The 17,837-nt window shown below is 43.2% G+C and overlaps 1 protein-coding gene across 1 annotated transcript; it reads right to left on the bottom strand.

The window, feature by feature from the left end:
* Nucleotides 1-7,617: 7,617 nt before the first annotated feature.
* LOC125925996 (olfactory receptor 6Y1) lies at nucleotides 7,618-8,657 on the bottom strand. The gene has a single exon (XM_049635301.1). It carries the CDS (start codon nucleotides 8,593-8,595, stop codon nucleotides 7,618-7,620), a length of 978 nt encoding a protein of 325 aa, XP_049491258.1. The 5' UTR covers nucleotides 8,596-8,657.
* Nucleotides 8,658-17,837: the final 9,180 nt, after the last annotated feature.

Below are 17,837 nucleotides of genomic sequence, written 5' to 3'. Positions count from 1 at the left end.
TCTTGTCACCGGCTTTACACATGTCCTTGCCCCACAATTATTCCAATACCTTTTTTCATTCCTGTTACAGCACAAGGCACCCCCTTCAGTGTTCTCATACATACTTCCTTTTCATATTCCCTGTGTTCTCTTTGTTCCCTATTTGGTGCTCCAGTATCCCTCTCTATGTCATCAGGGCTTCCCCCCGCCCATGTTGGACAACAGGGATCGAGGAACTGACATGATGTGAATAGACACAAAATAAGACTGTGTTGAAGTTTTTGCAGATTGGATGCTTTCAGCGTCGTTATGCCAAAGCACACACGCCCTTCAAAACGTGGAGACAACTGGAGCAGTTTGGAAGGAACTCAGACAGCTGATCCCAGAAAAGACCTGTTCCCTTCCCCTCGATTTGTGAAGTTTTAGGCAGGAAAAGTGGCCTTAGGAAAGATCTTGGAAAATGAGGGAAGGAGTCCATTGAGTGATATCAATGCAGTAAATTAACACACCAGCTTTCAGACTCCATCCATGATTTACTCTTTTTTTTTTTTGAAGTCTATTTATTTATTTTGAGAGAGACAGAGAGAGCAGGGGAGGGGCAGAGAGAGAGGGACAGTCCGAAGCAGGCTCCACAGTGTCGCACAGAGCCTGACCCGGGGCTGGATCCCATGAACTGCGAGATCACCACCTGAGCCGAAATCAAGAGTCAGATGCTTAACCCCCTGAACCACCCAGGCGCCCCGGTGACGTACTCTTTCCTCACCTACTTACTAAGCACCTGCTACGTGGGGAAAGATACAGAGGTGAAAGGAACATCATTCCTGCTTTCCAAATGTTAAATCTGCACTTACTGCCCCAAACTCCTCACGTAGAGAAGGGGCGATATGCTTCCTACACATTTGTAAATGAAAATATCATGTGTATATATACCTACACACACACACATATATATATATATATTCATTAAGTTACTCAACATCATATCTATCTATCTATCTATCTATCTATATCTACATGTATATATATATATATGTATATATATATATGTATATATATATACATGTAGATATATATGTAGATATAGATAGATAGATAGATATGATGTTGAGTAACTTAATGAATATCAACAAGGGAAATAAGTCTTGCTCCTACCAAGAGGGGTTAACATAAAGCGGCTTGGACCCCACCGTAACAAACTAAACACTGGAAAAAACACGTTGAACTGCAGTTTTCAGACATCGGGCAACAGGCAGTGTAACGTCCCCCGAGAGTGGAGGAGTGAACGATTTCGCCTCCGTGTGACCGGACACAGTGTCCAGAGTGTGAAACGCAGAACCCGGACCCCAATCACAGGCCCCCAAGGGAAAGCCTAATTTGGTTTTTAAAAATGCCGCACGTGGGGAGCAAAGCAGGATCTCTGACCCACCTGCCCTGGGCGCCGTGTCATTCTCACATCTAGGTTTGGGGGTTAAGCAGTTGAGGTTAAATAATTTTACAGAACGCTCACGGTGGACGTTACTCCGCGATCATGATGAAAGTGAGACAAAAATACGCTTTGAAATCTTAAGTACTAGAAGTGAGAGGTTCTGTTACTAAACCTTTCAAACGAGAGAAACCGCAGAGGGCCCTCCGGTGCCTTGGGGTTCAGGAGGCACGACCGGGGCCCCAGGACCGTGAGGCCGTTTCCCAGACACCGAGGACAGGGTTGGGCACAGAGGGCTCTGCCGTGCACGAAGGGACCCCAGCAAGCCTGTGGCACAGAGCTGACTTGTGCACCTACGAGAGAAAATTCGGGAAAAACGCCGGGAGTGAGCGATAAGCCAGGTCCCCGGGCGCCCCCTCGGGGCGCGCGTCCCGCGGCAGGTGCAGGCACCTGGCACGCTTGCGCTCAGGGCGATGCGGTCACCCAGCGGGGGGATGAAAGCTCCTTTCCGCACCCTAAGACACTTGAAACCCGGCGTGAGGGCATCGAACTGATTTGGAAGCGAGTGCAGTAAGAGACCGCAAATACCACGTGGCGAGGTGGCCGTCACTAGACTAAAACTGGACAGAAACCGGAGAAGGATCCTTGAATGGGAAGCCCAGTCTCACCAAGTAGGAATGGAAAAGGGAAAAGACAAGGAAGAAACCATGGAGAAGATGCAGGAATGAAGTGATCTTATACATGACTTCAAATAAAAACTGTGAAGATGAGAAAAATAAATAAAGGAAACACCATCGCAGCAAAAAGGGATGCAGTCACACTTAATGCAACAAAATCTAGCAGCAGAAATCGTAAAATCTAGAGTTTCTGACATCCGGTTCAAAGGTACTGGGCATTCAGAGACGCAGGAGAAAAACTGTCCAGTAGACACAGATCCAGAACTGTCAGAGATGAGAGAATTTGCAGGAAAGGACATTGAAATGGTCATTATAAATGTATTCTATATGATCGAGAAGGTAGAGGAAAATAATGAGCATGATGAGGACCTGCATGGAACACGTAAAACAGACAAATTATAAGTTACAATGATGAAAATACATACTGTCTAGAGTGAAAAAAATACAGTGCGTAGCATGAACTGCAGACCGTTTGGAAGAAAAATCAGTCACTTTGACCGCAAAGCAATAGGAACTATCCCTCACACAGCACACGCAGAAGTAAAACAAGACAACAACCCAGGGACTCGGTGATGATGTGTGGGAAACTCTCGGGCTGTCAAACACGCATGCAGCTGAGGTCCCAGGAGGAGGAGAGAGAAGGGTGTCAGAATAATATTTGATGAAATAAAGGCTGGGACTTCTCTAAATCAGGTAACACTATAAACTCATAGACCCAAGCTCAACACCTCTCGAGCAGAATGAAAAAGAAAATCACACCAAAGTATATAGGAATCCAGTTGCTGGAAATCAACGATAAAACCCGTAAAAATAGTGAGGGAAAAAAAGGAACATTACCTACAGAGCAACCCGGTTAAGAACAGATGACTTACTGGAAATTCTGGAAATTAGACCATAATGGAACACGTGGAAAATCTGTCAGCTCAGACTCTTCACCCAGGGGAACGATCTTCAGAAACGAAGGTGAAGAAAGCCTTGTCCAGACTGTCAAAGCTATGAAAATGTATCATTAGCATACACCTGCACCATAAATAAATATTAAAGATACAGCTTCAGGCATAAAAAAAAAAAAAAAAGGTTACCAGATAAAAATTTGGATCCTCACAAAGTTTAGATAGGAAAATAAAATGCTAAGTATATGGGTAAAGTTTATTTTCCTTTACTTTTTAGTCTCCCTGAAATATAGTTGCTTAAAGCAAAAAAGTAATATCAGTGAATTGTAGGTTTTAGAATAAGAGAGGTAAGATATATGGTAATGTAGTACAAAGAATGGATTAAGAAGCTTTTCGGTATACATGCAATCATATAATATTATTAGAATAATGACACTGATAAGTTAGAGATGTATATTGTGTGCCTGGAGCTGTGCTATCAATAAGACAGCTTTTAGGGGCGCCTGGGTGGTTCAGTCGGTTAAGCGTCTGACTTCAGCTCAGGTCATGATCTCACACTCTGTGAGTTCGAGCCAGGGGTCGGGCTCTGTGCGGACAGCTCAGAGCCTGGAGCCTGTTTCGGATTCTGTGTCTCCCTCTCTCTCTCTGCCCCTCCCCTGCTCAGGCTCTGTCTCTCTCTGCTCAGGCTCTGTCTCTCTCTGTCTCTCAAAAATAAACAAAAAACATTAAAATAAGACAGCTTTTAGCTCCATGTGGATATTGAATTTTTAATTCGATTAAGATTCAATACAATTAAAAGTTCTATTTTCCTGCCCCAGTGGTCACATCGTAATGTTTGATAACCTCATGTTCTTGTGTCCACTGTCTTGGGCAGCACAGATATAACATTTCCATTTTCACAGAAACCTGCCCCGAAACAAACACTTGTAAGCCAAAGTGAGACAAAATGGAACTGTTAGAATGTACTCAATTAATTTAAAAAGGCAGTAAAAATGGGATAAGAATTTAAGACCAGGGATTATCCCACTGGATAAAATATATCTACTTATACACAGTCTGTAAAGTACTTACTTTAATTATGAGCCACAGGTAGGTTGAAGGTAAAAAGACAGGAAAAATATATATCAGGACACCCAAATGAAATAAAAGCTATAGTGACCCTATTAATATCAGCTGCAGTTAGTTTTAGAACAAGGAACATTCCTTGAGATAAAGGGTGACATTTCAGAATAGTTAAGTGTTCAACTTAGAAAAAAAACCCACAAAAATCCCAAATGTATATGCATATAATTACAAAAATAGAAAATTTATTAAGTAAAACACTGGTGAAAATTAACGAGAAATAGATGAATCCACTGTGATAGTTGAGGTGTTCAATACTTTAGTCTTGGTAAGTGGAAGAACAAGAGGACCTAAAATAAAGATATAGAAGGATAGGGATGTGCCATATCTATATCCACAAAATGTATAATATAAGGACAAAATTAAAATGTGGAAGATTTTAACGATACTGTTAACCAATATGATCTAACTGATAGGTGTTGGAAATCGTACGCCCGAACAGACGACATACTCTTTTCAAGTGTGCAAGATAGACCATGTGCGTGACCATAAACAAGTCTCAGAATATTTTGTAAGATTTAATTAATATGTAAGGATGTTCATTGATTATAATTAAGTTAAACAAGAAAACAAGGACGAAGAGATATCTAGAACAGACCAGATGATTAACACTTAAAATTACACACTTCTAAATAGCTGATAGGCCAAAGGTGGGGCAGGGAATCAAAAAGGAAATTAGAGTTAGTTTAAACTGAATAAAGTGACAACATGATGTATCAAAATTATTTGGGGGATACAGCTAGATCAGTACTCAAGGGAACATTTATAGCATTAAATGCTTACAGTACAAGAGACTCGAATCTGTAGGCTCAACTTTTGTCTTAAGAAACAAGAGAAAGAACAGATTACAATAAGTCAAATGTAAGCAGAAGAAAGGATATTATATATTTTCCTCACACAATAAAATAGTAAGGAGAAAAGGAACCCAAGACCAATAGACTCCAGCAATTGTATTGATTTTTAAAAAATAAAATTGATAAATCTCTAGGGAGATGGAACAGGTTAAAAGAAAGAAGACACAAGTTACCCAATATTAAACAATAAATAAGTACCTCCTTACATATACCGTGGACATTTCAGGGAATACCATGAACAACGTTATGCTAACAAATTTGACAAATCAAATGGCGTGTTACTTGAAAGACATCCTTTCAAAGCTCACTCGAGAATAAGCCAATAAAAAAAGAGAATAAACCAATAACCTGATTGTTCCTATATCTATTACAAAACATAGGTTGTACAGTTAATAACTTCTCACAAATAAACCTCCCTAGTCCCGATTAGTTCATTGGTGGATTTTATCAAATGTTTAAGGGGAAAGTGATGTCAGTTCTACATACTCTTTCTTATAGACTCAATGTTTCTGGTCCCTCAAACTCACATTGGAGTCTCACCCCCTGAGGTGGCTGTATCTGGAGACCGGACCTTTATGCAGGTCATTAAGGCTGAAGGTGGTTGTGCGCTCTCTCTCTCTCTCTCTCAACATAAATAGATAAAACTTAAAAAAAAAAAGGCTTAAAACAAAGAGTCCACTTATCATGATGAGCACTAAGTAATGCATAGAATTGTTGAGTCTCTCTACTGCACACTTGAAACTGATTTAAAAGCCTAAGAGACTCTTAAAAACTGAGAACAAACTGAGGGTTGATGGGGGGTGGGAGGGAGGGCAGGGTGGGTGATGGGCACTTAGGAGGGCACCTTTTGGGATGAGCACTGGGTGTTGTATGGAGACCAATTTGACAATAATTTTCATATTTAAAAAAAATAAAAGCAATATAATGGAAAAAAAGAAACTGATTTAAAACTGTATGTTAATTATACTTCAATGAAAAAAATTTTTGAGAAACTTAAAGGCATTATGATAAGTGAGTCTGACACAAAAGACCACAGATTGTATGATTCTATTTATGTGAATTTCTAGAAAAGGCAAAGCAAAAGTGACAAAAAATTTACCACTCCCCAGTAGCTAGGTCTGGGGGTATGAGCAGGAGATTTAATGAAAAAAGGCGCAAGGGAACTTTGGGGGATGACAGAAATGTTCTATCTAGTGATTGTTGTTGTTTGACAACTTGCCCACTTTTCCAAAATTCAGTACGATTTAAAAAGGTGAAATTGAGGGGTGCCTAATTTAGGAGTGACTCAGTCAGTTAAGTGTCTGACACTTGGTTTTGGCTCAGGTCATGATCTCAGGTCACTTGGTTTTGGCTCAGGTCATGATCTCAGGTCATGAGATCTCATGATCTCATACACGATCTCAGGTTCGAGGGTTCAAGCCCTGCATCAGGCTCTGTGCTGATGGTGTGGAGCCTGCTTGGGATTTTCTCTCTCTCCCTCTCTCTCTGTATCCCTCCTGCATTCTCTCTCTCTCTCTCTCTCTCGCTCTCTCTCTCCCTCCCTCTCTCTATTGGATAAACTTTAAGAAAAAATAAAAAATAAAAATAAGGTGAAATTTATTGAATAGAATTATACTTTACAAAGCTGATTTTATTTTATTATTTTATTTTTTTAATGTTTATTTATTTCTGAGGCAGAGAGAGACAGAGCATGAGTGGGGGAAGGGGAGAGAGACAGGGAGACACAGAATCCGAAGCAGGCTCCAGGCTCCGAGCTGTCGGCACAGAGCCCGATGCGGGGCTTGAGCTCACCAACCCTGAGATCATGACCTGAGCCGAAGCCGGTCGCTCAACCGACTGAGCCACCCAGGTGCCCCACAAAGCTGATTTTAAAAAAGCTAACCGTAAAATAAGAAGTGAAAAGTAATTGCTACTAAAATCCGTGCTCCGGAAATACAGAAAAGCTTTTGGTTTTTAATGCTTAACATCTTGAAAACGCAAGGTATGCCTCCTAAAGTTTTGCTGAGGTCTCCACAAAGCTTGGGCCGCTCATTGGCTTTGTGCTCTTGAATCAGCAAACGAGTCAGGTAAGATGAGGTGGTGACTTTATTTGGGTGAACGCATGCCAGCGTCTCTGTGGAAAAATAGGGGGTGGGGAGAGGGAGCGAGGAGGGAAGGAGGACGGGAAGGAGGAGGGCAGAGAGCGAGCACATCTATGAGTCTGTAAGAGGAAAGGCAGAACAGAGAGGAGCGAGGAAGAAAAAGAAATGCCAATGACCAGGTGGAACAGAGGCCATCAACCCGTATTCACAATTGCCCTCTTCGTCTTCAGTGTTTTCACTCAATGTACTTATTCAGCGACCCTTGCAACAGTATGTAGTAAGCACCTACTGTGTGACAGACGCATCTGTCGTCTCGTGGGGTTTGTATCTTAGTGGGAGAGAAAAATCCGCCCTCGTTTCAAGGAGGTTTGGGGAAATGTCTAAAACCGGTCTGCTGAGCTAGAGGTAGAGGCTGCCGCTTGCGAATATGGTTCTTTAGCCACGTTTGCGTCTACACACGCACACACGCACACACAGGGGAGCAGGGCTAAGGTACTGGATATGGATAGATAAGCAAGGGCCAGAGTGTGGGGTGTGGATGTGGAACCATCGCCTCCTGACTCAGGCCTGAAGGAAGTCTATAAGTGTTTAATTGCTCAAAGCCACATCCCCTCTGGAACGACTTCCTTTGCACAGTACGGTCTTCTTGAGGGCTGCCTTTACTTCCCGGTTCCTCAGACAGTAGATGATGGGGTTGAGGAGGGGGACGATGACCGTGTAGAGCACGGATACCGCTTTGTTGGAACTGTAGGTGTACATGAGCTTGGGGCGGGCATAGGTGAAAAGGGTTGTGGAATAGAAGAGAATGACAACAGTCAGGTGAGAGGCACAGGTGGAAAACGCCTTTTGGCGGCCTTGTGAAGAAGGGATCCTGAGGACGGCACTGAGAATGGTGGCATAAGACGCCACGACCACACAAAGAGGGATGGCAATAACCACGAGGGCCAGAAAGAAGTCTACTCGCTCCGCCTGCGAGGGATCTTCGCAGGGGATGCTGAGGAGCGGAGAAATATCGCAGAAATAATGGTTGATGTGAGGTTTGCCACAGTAGTGGAGTCGGGCTATGAAAACCATCTTAATCGTGGCAGTTGTGAGTCCACAGAGCCAGCATCCCCCCGCCAGGGTACCACAGAGCTGGTTGGTCACGATAACTGGGTAGCGTAGTGGCTTACAAATGGCTACGTGGCGGTCAAAGGCCATAACAGCGAGGAGGAGGTACTCTGTGCAGACAAAGGTCACAAAGAAGTAAAGTTGAGTCATGCAGCCATTGAAGGAAATGGTCTTGTCATGGCTGAGGAAGTCCACCAGCATCTTGGGGCTGATGACAGTGACATACCACATCTCCAGGAAGGAGAGGTGGCTCAGAAAGAAGTACATGGGCTTGTGCAGTTGTCTGTCACCGCGAATGGCCAGGATGATGAGAGCGTTCTCCAGCAGAGTCAGTAGGTAGGTTGCCAGGAACACGAAGAACAGGAAAAGCTGGAAGGCTGGCCGTGTTGGAAATCCCAGAAGAATGAAATGTATGGTTGCTGTGTGGTTACCTGCTTCCAGAACTTTGGTGATCATAACTGGCTGTGGGCACAGACAGAATCAGATTTTTCCACTTCCTGAGCACGAGCCAACCACCAATGATAGACCCCCCAGCAGCAAAGTCATCACAAGAGAAGTTCTCCTGCCTTTATACCTAACTTTGTCCTAAATTATGATCAGAACCAGAACTTTTGAGCCATCATGTATTTTGGGGAGCTTATATTTTAATTTTTGTCAACTTAAGCCAAGAGAGATAACTCATCCAAGGTACACACAGGTGAAATTGGAAACTTCTGACTCCAAATTAATTCTGTGCCTTTCCAGTATTTCCCTGTTGGTCATAGGAGGATGGCCTTCCTATCACCCCTTCACCATAAGCAAGAAATCCCATCTGCTATGTATGTAAAGAAGCCAGAAACTCAGGTATTCACCGCGGGCTGCCCCCCCCCCCCCCCCGCCCCAGGCATAATTGGCATAACTTCCAGAGAAGTCTTCTGACTCCACTTATCTGTACGGAAAGAATTCTTCTGTTTGTGTGTTTGTTTCCTATTTAACAAGGTTGTAAATCTTGAATGAAGCAATATTTGAGCAAACACACGGGGTTAATAGCAAACCTGATATGAATGTTTGCCAGCTTCTTGGAGAACAAAATCGAATGGGTCATCTAAAAGATAATGTTTTCTTTGATCCGATCCATTGTATGGAGTGCTGGATTAGGAGTTTAGGAAAAGGACATCACATCCCACTTTCGTCTAACTCCACGTAAGTGAGCTTACTACTCAATGTTCAGAATGTTAGTTCTTTTGTTTCTAAGGTGGATATAATATAATTTCACCACATCTGTAAACATCTAATGAACTTTAGATTTTAAATTAAATTCCTATGGACATTTGCTGTGACCTTTCCAGGATACACTGCTAAATTCTCCCAAAACCCTGCCAACAAAGTCAACACAGATCTACATGGTGGAAACAACAGCCATTGTATATTATTATTATTATTATTATTAAATATTATTATTATTATTTTAGAGAGAAAGAGAGAGCACAAGCATGAGCAGGGAGAGGGGAAGAGGGACAGAGAATCTCAAGCAGACTCCACACCCAGTAAAGAGCTCAATGTGGGACTCGATTCCATGACCTTGGGACCATAACCTAAGCTGAAATCTAGAGTCAGACACTCAGCCAACTGAGCCACCCAGGCACCCTTAAACAACAGCCATTGTTAATGAGAAAGGAGGGGACTGTAGGACCTTTCCAGGGGTATTAGAGTAAAGGAGGCACAAGTTGCTTGAAAATAATACCAGAAAAAATGGAGGACCCAGATGCCTTCTGCCATCACTGAGCCTTCTGCATTCCCGCCCAGGGTACAGTCTCCAACCAGCCATCTGAGAATCACTCTGAACCTCCCATGCTGAGTGCCTTACCCTTCCCAGACTTTCTCTGTGACCTACAGCTTGATTCCTCCCTTTTGCATCTCTCCAGAGCCTGTCCCCCCTACTCTCCTTTTCTCAACAACCTTGCCCATGCGTAGGACATAGGGGTGCAGCCAGGGGAGGCTCTCTGCTTTTCCTGAGGAAATGGTCCTAGGGTGACAGCTGGAAAATGGCCGCCCACCCCATCCACTTCCCTCTTGCTGCTCAGACTTCGCTTTAGGACCCTAAAGGAAGGCAGAACAGCCACCTCTTAGATATCCATGTTAGAGAAGAACACAGACGCAGATAAACAAAAAAAAAAAAACCAAATAAGGTCTAATAGTGCCAATTCGACAATTTTGTTTGTTTGTTGGAACTCAGCCTTTAAGCTACACACACACACACACACACACACACACACACCCAATGCAAGGTCCCTGTGTGCTGTGGCCTAAGATTCAGGAGGCAGTGGGGGGTTGGTGGAACTTGAAAAAAAGGCAAGGTCTGTGAGCCCCAAGCTCCCTCAGCAGCTTTCCTCTCTTCTCTGAGTCTGAAAGTCCAACCAACCTGAAACCCATTAATGAACAGCTTAGACACCCCCTCCAGCCGGGCTTTTCCTCAGCACCTCTGTCCCTGCCAATGGACACATGACATCGACATGTCTTCAGCTACTGGAGGAGGGGGGGTAGCATTTCCATTTGGGAGGCACTTCCTTCACAATAACAAGACACCAGTCTCCACAGCTGTGTGCTTGGGTTCATTCCCTCGTGCGTTTTTATATTCCAGAAATATGTAAGGAGGGAATCACACCCAGAAGTCCTTTCTTCCTGGAACATGTCCCCCTCCTCCTCAGTGCCCCCCAGCACTGCGACAATGCAATATATTTTCAGGATTTCAGCAACAGACACTGTCCTTCTCAGAAGGCATGCCTCAGACCTGAAGCTGGAAATCAATGTGGCCCATGGAATTTAAGACTAAGAATTAGGAGGGCGCCTGGGTGGCTCAGTAAGTTAAGTGTTTGACTTCAGCTCAGGCCACCATCTCACGGTTTGTGGGTCCCAGTGTCACATCAGGCTCTGCACTGACAGCATGGAGCCTGCTTGGGGTTCTTCCTCTCCCTCTTTCTCTTCCCCTCCCCTGCTTCTCTCTCTCTCTCTCTCTCTCTCTCTCTCTCTCTCTCTCTCTCTCAAAAAGAAATATTTTGGAGTGAAATTAATCTATATATGTCCTAAGTTCACTCCCCAACTATGCCCTGTAGCTACACTTCCCATAGTAAGCTCAAAGAAGACAAACTATTTTAAAATATCAATAAAATGAAAGCTCCCAAGAATCAGTGATTTAAATGAAAATGATGTTCAACCATCCCCTGGAAATACCTGAGAGTCTTTTCAACCCACCATTGTCTCAGTGACGTAACTTATGGCTCTTCTCCCAGCCTTGTCAGGCATGAACCGAGGAAAGAGGAGAGGTCATGTAGACCAAGAGGAGGAAGGCGGTGTCCTTAAGCTCGAAGAGGTGTTGGGCCAGCCTGGGTGTGTCTCTGCTCAGCTTGAAGATGGGCACAGAATGAGCTATTTGTTCTCTGCCTGTCTCCAAGCTACTGGAGGGGCAGGTACCAACTCCCACCCACACGGGACCTCCCCACAGATACTGCCCTCAGGAATGTATTTGGCCTTTCCAGGGCCCAAGGGGACCCCAGGGGAATACTAAGGGAAGAGCTGGCAAGGTAAATGACACAAGAGGGACCTTAGGCTTGGAGCACACTGCTTTCCTCCCTGCCAGACTCTGGGGCAGAGGAAGGTGAGGGAAAAGTGTGTGTGTGCGGGCTCTTCTCTTTCTGAGCAATGGTCTCACAAATAATAAGATCCTCTGGGGGAACAGAGTGCTATAACCAAAGCCATTCAGCAGAAAATCAGAATGGCATTTGCCCGCTCTTATTCGGGGACCCAAGCATGTGCACACACCCGTATACAAACCCCAAACACCCTTAGATGTTGTGCACACAAGTGTCAGCTCTACACATCTACACGACTCTCATGTGTCAGTAACTCAGTAGATACAAAAGATACATGTATTTCAAAGAGATATATACCCTCGTGTTCATGACAGCATTATTCACAGGAGTCAAGACACAAAAACAGCCCGAATGCCCATCAATGGATGAGCAGGTAAGAAAGAGGTGGTGGGTACACACAGCGGGAGTCAGCTGTGAGAAAGGAGGGAATCCTGCCATTTGAGAAAACATGGATGGACCTTGAGTACCTTATGCTAAGTGAGAGGAGGCAGAGAAAGACGAGCACTTTTATGTGGAATCTTAAAAAAAAAGTCCAAGTCATAAAAGGCAGATTACAAAATGGTTGTTACCAAGGAGTGGAGAATCAAGAAATAGAACTGAGGGTGTTTAAGGATATACACTTGGAACGGAAAACAAAAAAGCCATAGTTTTCAATGCACTGTATGATGAATATAGACAGCAATATGGGTCTGTATGTATGGAATGTGATCGACACAGCTACAAAGACAATTATATTGCCATGCATAAACGTGTCAAAGTAACACATTGTACACCTTAAATCGGATAAATAAATTGCTATCAATTTGACAATGTTATATGTCAAATATATTCAAGAAAAAAAAAAAAAAAAGAAAAACATGAGTTTTTATTGTTCCTGGGTAGCTCTGTGAGGCAAATAAATTCCCAAGTCTCTCTAAGTACCGCACTCCTCATCTTTAAAAGGCGATGGTAACATTACCTTTGGTATGATGGTAACCCAGAAGTTAGTAAAACAAAATACCATCTTTTTTTGGTGATAACTGTTTACAGTCATTCCTTGGTACAAAGGAAAAAAGCGGTAGTTAAAACGCTGAGCGCTTAAAGCAAAAATGGAATTCTAAGTTCACTCTTGACTCTTTCTTGTCACGGAAGAAAAGAACACAGTTAATTTAAGGATCTTATTGAACAAACGGGCAGAGACTACAGCTCTGAGCTGAGTGAGAAAAAGGGCGGAGCTTACAAATTGCAATATGTCTGAGTCTGGAAAAATATTCCGGATCAATACGCACTTAGCTTGGGTAAGGAGAGATAGAGTAATTTTTAAATGTAGAAGTTAAAGTTACCGGGGAAACTCACATTTTTCTTTGTATTTATTTATTTATTTTTTTAATTTTTTTAACTTTTTTTAAATTTATTTTTGAGACAGAGAGAGACAGAGCATGAACGGGGGAGGGGCAGAGAGAGAGAGAGACACAGAATCGGAAGCAGGCTCCAGGCCCTGAGCCATCAGTCCAGAGCCCGACGCGGGGCTCGAACTCACGGACCGCGAGATCGTGACCTGAGCTGAAGTCGGCCGCTTAACCGACTGAGCCACCCAGGCGCCCCTTTTCTTTGTTTATAATTATTTCTGAAAATTGTGTGTTTCCCATTTCCTCTCAAGTTATTTAAAAATTTGAGGCAGATAATCACATTTTGTGCTTTCTATGTGGCGTTTTATGAATAAAAAATCACATAATTTATGTTTCCTTTTTAAATGCAAGGACCTTCTTAGTTAATCATGACGAATGGTACCCCTGTTTTAAAATGAATTAATTGTATTTAAAGAATCATAATTGACTTGAACACATGCTCCTTCCTTACTTACCTTCTGTTATGCCTCTCTGGTGAAAAGTGGGCTCCACTGAGTACATGTTCATAACCTAAAAAAAAATAAATAAATGAAACAAAATAAAGTATGACAAAATAAGAGAATACAAGACTGACTTGCAGGAGCTATTTGAATTGCAGGTGTAGCGTCTGAGAAATAACCAGCCTCTCTCTGGCTAACCTGTGAATTACAGCTTTAAAGGCATAGTGACTCTTTCGTTTCCCGGAATGGCAAAATAGGAGCTTTGGCAGGAGGGGGTGGGTGGGTCCTGATCTTTCTCTGGCAACGTACAAAAATAGATTTCATTTGACAAACTTAAGAGACCCTAAAACTAAAAACCGTTTGAAAATTCTAAAACGATGCAAGGCAAAAGTTAGGTAAATGTATTACAGCAAGCATATTAGGTTGAAAATAAGAAGGAAGCACAAATTACAGGGCCTCCAACAAATGGGAATTAATTTTTATCATTTGATAAAAAATAAACATGGGTGTAGGTATTTGCTCGTGTTGGTTCAACTTCTCAAGCATGCTATCGAAGACCCACGATTTTCATGCATTTCTGCGCCTCCAGCCTCAGTGCTGAACTTCCCTCCTCATGTCTGTTACCTCATGGACGGCTGCTGGAGCTCCGGGCATCAAAGCCAAGTTCAACAGAAGGAAAGCGGAAACACCCGTGGCAGCTACATCTTTCTCTGAAAAGGAGATCCTCTCCAGCAGACTTCTACTTCGTTTATTGGACAAAAACGAGATATACGACCACTCCCAGCCAGATACAAGAAAAGCTGACGAATCAAACATGTGACGCAGAGATGTGGATTTATGGCCGGGGCTGGGCATATTTTCAGCTTGAAAAAGATGGGTTGTCACAGCGAAGAAAAGTGAGCTATCTACACCAATGAACACACTGTGGGAACCTCTCACACGAGAGGAAAAACAAATTAGGAGGGCTACTGCCCCCGCCGGGAAAGAGTGTGATATGACAAGGGCCCTAATGGTGGCATTTGTACCAGCTGACATTCTCTAGCTCCTCCCTCGGTACTATGTAGATACCCAGAGGGTCAGGATCAAGCCCAAAATCCAAGACTAAAATCCCAGGAGGACATTTATGTTCTATGTTAACATCCAAAAAAAGAGTTAAGATACATTCTGATCATTTAAAAACATTTTAATGTTTATTTTTTATTTATTTTGAGAGAGAGAAAGAGGAGAGAGAGAGAGAGATACAGAGACAGAGACAGAAACAGAGAGAGAGACAGAGAGAGAATGAATTCCAAGCAGGGTCTGTGCTGTCAGCCCAGAACCCGACATGGGGCTTGAACTCACAATGAGATCATGATCTGACCCCAAATCAAGAGTCAGTCGGTCAACCGACTAAGCCACCCAGATGCCCCCATCCTGATCATGTTTAAAAGGAGCGTGAACCTCACTGAGTCTACTCAATGGCACGCTGGCATGCTGTAATAGTTTTAGGTCGGATCAGTGGAAACGCTAGACTTTCTGGTTAACATAGCACCTTCTCCACATGATTACGAAGGATGATCAGAGCCCATCTTTCCACGTACGTTCTAGGGACCCCGGTCAGTCCTCCAATCTCAATTTGCATAAGAGTGAGTTTGAGGTGTGGTTAGTAGAACAGCACATTGGTTAGAAGCCCATAGTCATATTATTTTTGACAAAATGATAATAAAGACAGGGCTTCGCATTTATTGACTACTTATGTGATTAGCTATTATATGCCCGAAGATCTTAGGAATCACCAAATAATCCAACCCACACCCCCCCAAAGGACACACTTGGCATCAGTTTCCCCTAGAGAAATATAGGACAGAGACACAACATCCCAGCACGACAGCTTCGGGAATTTCTCGTCTGTGGAAGGGGTGCTGAAAACAGACAAGGAGCTGGTCTCTGGGATTCAAAGTCACAGGGCAGGGGTGAGGACATGAGATTCACACACAAGGGCACAGGGTCCCCCTCGACTTGGGCCCCTGAAGTCCCCAAAGAGCCATCATCTCTTCTAACAGGTCCCTGGCATCCTTGGCTTCCAGGGCTCCCAGCAAAAGGCGTGCCAAGTCACAGAAGTAGCCTGAAGCTGTGACTTCTCCCCAGATACTTAGAATACTCGCATTATTCTCCGGTCCAGAGGACTTTTACTCATCAGGGGCCGTTTGTACCCCAAGCAGTGTTGCCTAATAACATTTATCAGGCTTCCAAGAGTCCGGAGCTGGAGAGTTAAGCAAAGGTGAACGCTTTCACAGTGTATGTTCACATGCGTCTCAGATCGTCACGTGGTACACTTTACGTACCTTAGAGTTTTATCCATCTGTTCTACTTCGATAAAGCTGGGGAGGAAAAGGAAGTGAATCCACAGCAAAATTTATCTTTCAAGAGAAAAGATTTTAACACTTTACTCACACATACATTGTTTATGTAATGTTCACAGCGAGCACATGAGGTAGGTGACAATGTTTTCATTACAACAGGGACTCACTGGAGTGAAACTAGTGACATTTCTTGGCTCGGGGAGCAGAATTCTCACAGTAAAAGGCCATGCCTTCCATAACTCCAGGAAAGGAAAAGGGAATACACTGAGGGGAGGGTACACAGAGACAGTGTCAGAGACGGTTCTTTAAAAGACTATTTAGAAATTTTATAAACATCAAGCAACTTATACTTTTAAAAGCGTCAAATGCCTTGGCTCTTTTTGTTGTCGCTGTTGTTTCCTTTTACACCCTGGAAAACCTAAAATGATTATTGACCCCGTAGTTTTCTTTAATACAAAATCGTTTTTGTTTCTTCCCCAAAGCCTAGTTCAGAATAAGCTAATGCGTCCGTCGTGACAATTTGTGTTTCTGAGTATTTGCTCAACAGCACTTTCTTGATTATGTTTCTACAAAATCCTACAACTAAAGAAACACAGAACACGGTTCAAAGGTGCAGAAAGTAGCCTTAAGTCGGGCTGCGAAAATCTCCCTAAGCAATTCAAGCAAGTTCCCAGAACTCAGAGGAACTTGGAAGAATGTTTATAATTCAGCCTTTGAATCTGAGACATCTCACTCATTCTAGAGACACCTGCATCCCACCTCTCATTCTTTTATTTTGTCTCCAAAAACAGAGAGGGAGGCAAACCGTAAGAGACTCTTAAATACAGAGAACAGACTGAGGGTTGCCGGAGGGGAGGTGGGTGGGGGGCATGGGCTAAATGGGTGACGGGCATTAAGGAGGGCACTTGATGGGATGAGCACGGGGTGTTGTATGTAAGTGATGAGTCATTAAATTCTACTCCTGAAACCAATACGACAGTGTATGTTAACTAACATGGGTTTAAGGAAAAAAAGGCATTTTCTGTTCTTGCGTCATTTGCCCCAGAAACAAAACTTAAAATATTTCACAACTGGTATAACCCAGGCACCAACTAATTAAAACAGAAGCTGCCCATAGTGCTGGAGAAGATTCTGGGACCAATCTATATAAATGCTTTCTAAGGCATTTTCACTTACTACTGAATCAACCCTCATTAGGTCAACAAGCTTGGTAACCCACTGGAGTCAAAGAAGGGAGATTCAGATGAATATTTGGCCATGTTCTTTGGTGCACACATAGGTGAATACCAGCACTACGTTTTCCTCTTCCTTGACTTGCAGTGGGTGGAAGACTGGGAGAGGCACAGAATATTGTTTAGGTAGGTGACATGACTTTCAGTTCTTGGGGTATCATGGTACTTTGGTGATTTCTTATTGGGAGCAGGGTTGGAGAATTTTGATCTCTGACATTGCTGCAATACAGCCCCCATCACTTTGACATATCCACCAGTAAATCCCCTTTCTTCTACTTTCTCAGTTATAAAATAAAAGGCTTTGATCTAGGGTTGGGAACTTCAAACTGGCTATGAAACAAGAGTTCCTAGGAAGTTGAAAGTGATGCATGGCCGAGTTGCAACCTAGACATTTCCTATCGGACCCTCTACAGATTTTCTTTTCGGGGAATTTGCATTTTAACAGCCCCCAGGAGACTCTTCTGCAGCCTATTCAAACTTAGTATGGAAACCCCGTACAAGATCAATGGTTCACAAATTTTTGTTTGTATCGGGAGATTCCCAGACACTATTCAGCCAAACTGTGTACTAATTGATATTTATGTTCCCTTTGAGCCTATTTCTATGATTCTTTCAGGTGGCATCATTGCCACCTTGTTTCTTCCTGCCTCCTAGGTTCTGCTGCACA

The sequence above is a fragment of the Panthera uncia genome, chromosome F1, assembly GCF_023721935.1.
Source record: "Panthera uncia isolate 11264 chromosome F1, Puncia_PCG_1.0, whole genome shotgun sequence".
Classification (NCBI taxonomy): Eukaryota; Metazoa; Chordata; class Mammalia; order Carnivora; family Felidae; genus Panthera; species Panthera uncia.
This window is presented reverse-complemented; position numbering and strand designations above follow the sequence as displayed.

Bases quoted from the DNA above. Each gene is read 5' to 3' on its own strand.
- LOC125925996 (XM_049635301.1), bottom strand. From the start codon at position 8,595: ATGATCACCAAAGTTCTGGAAGCAGGTAACCACACAGCAACCATACAT.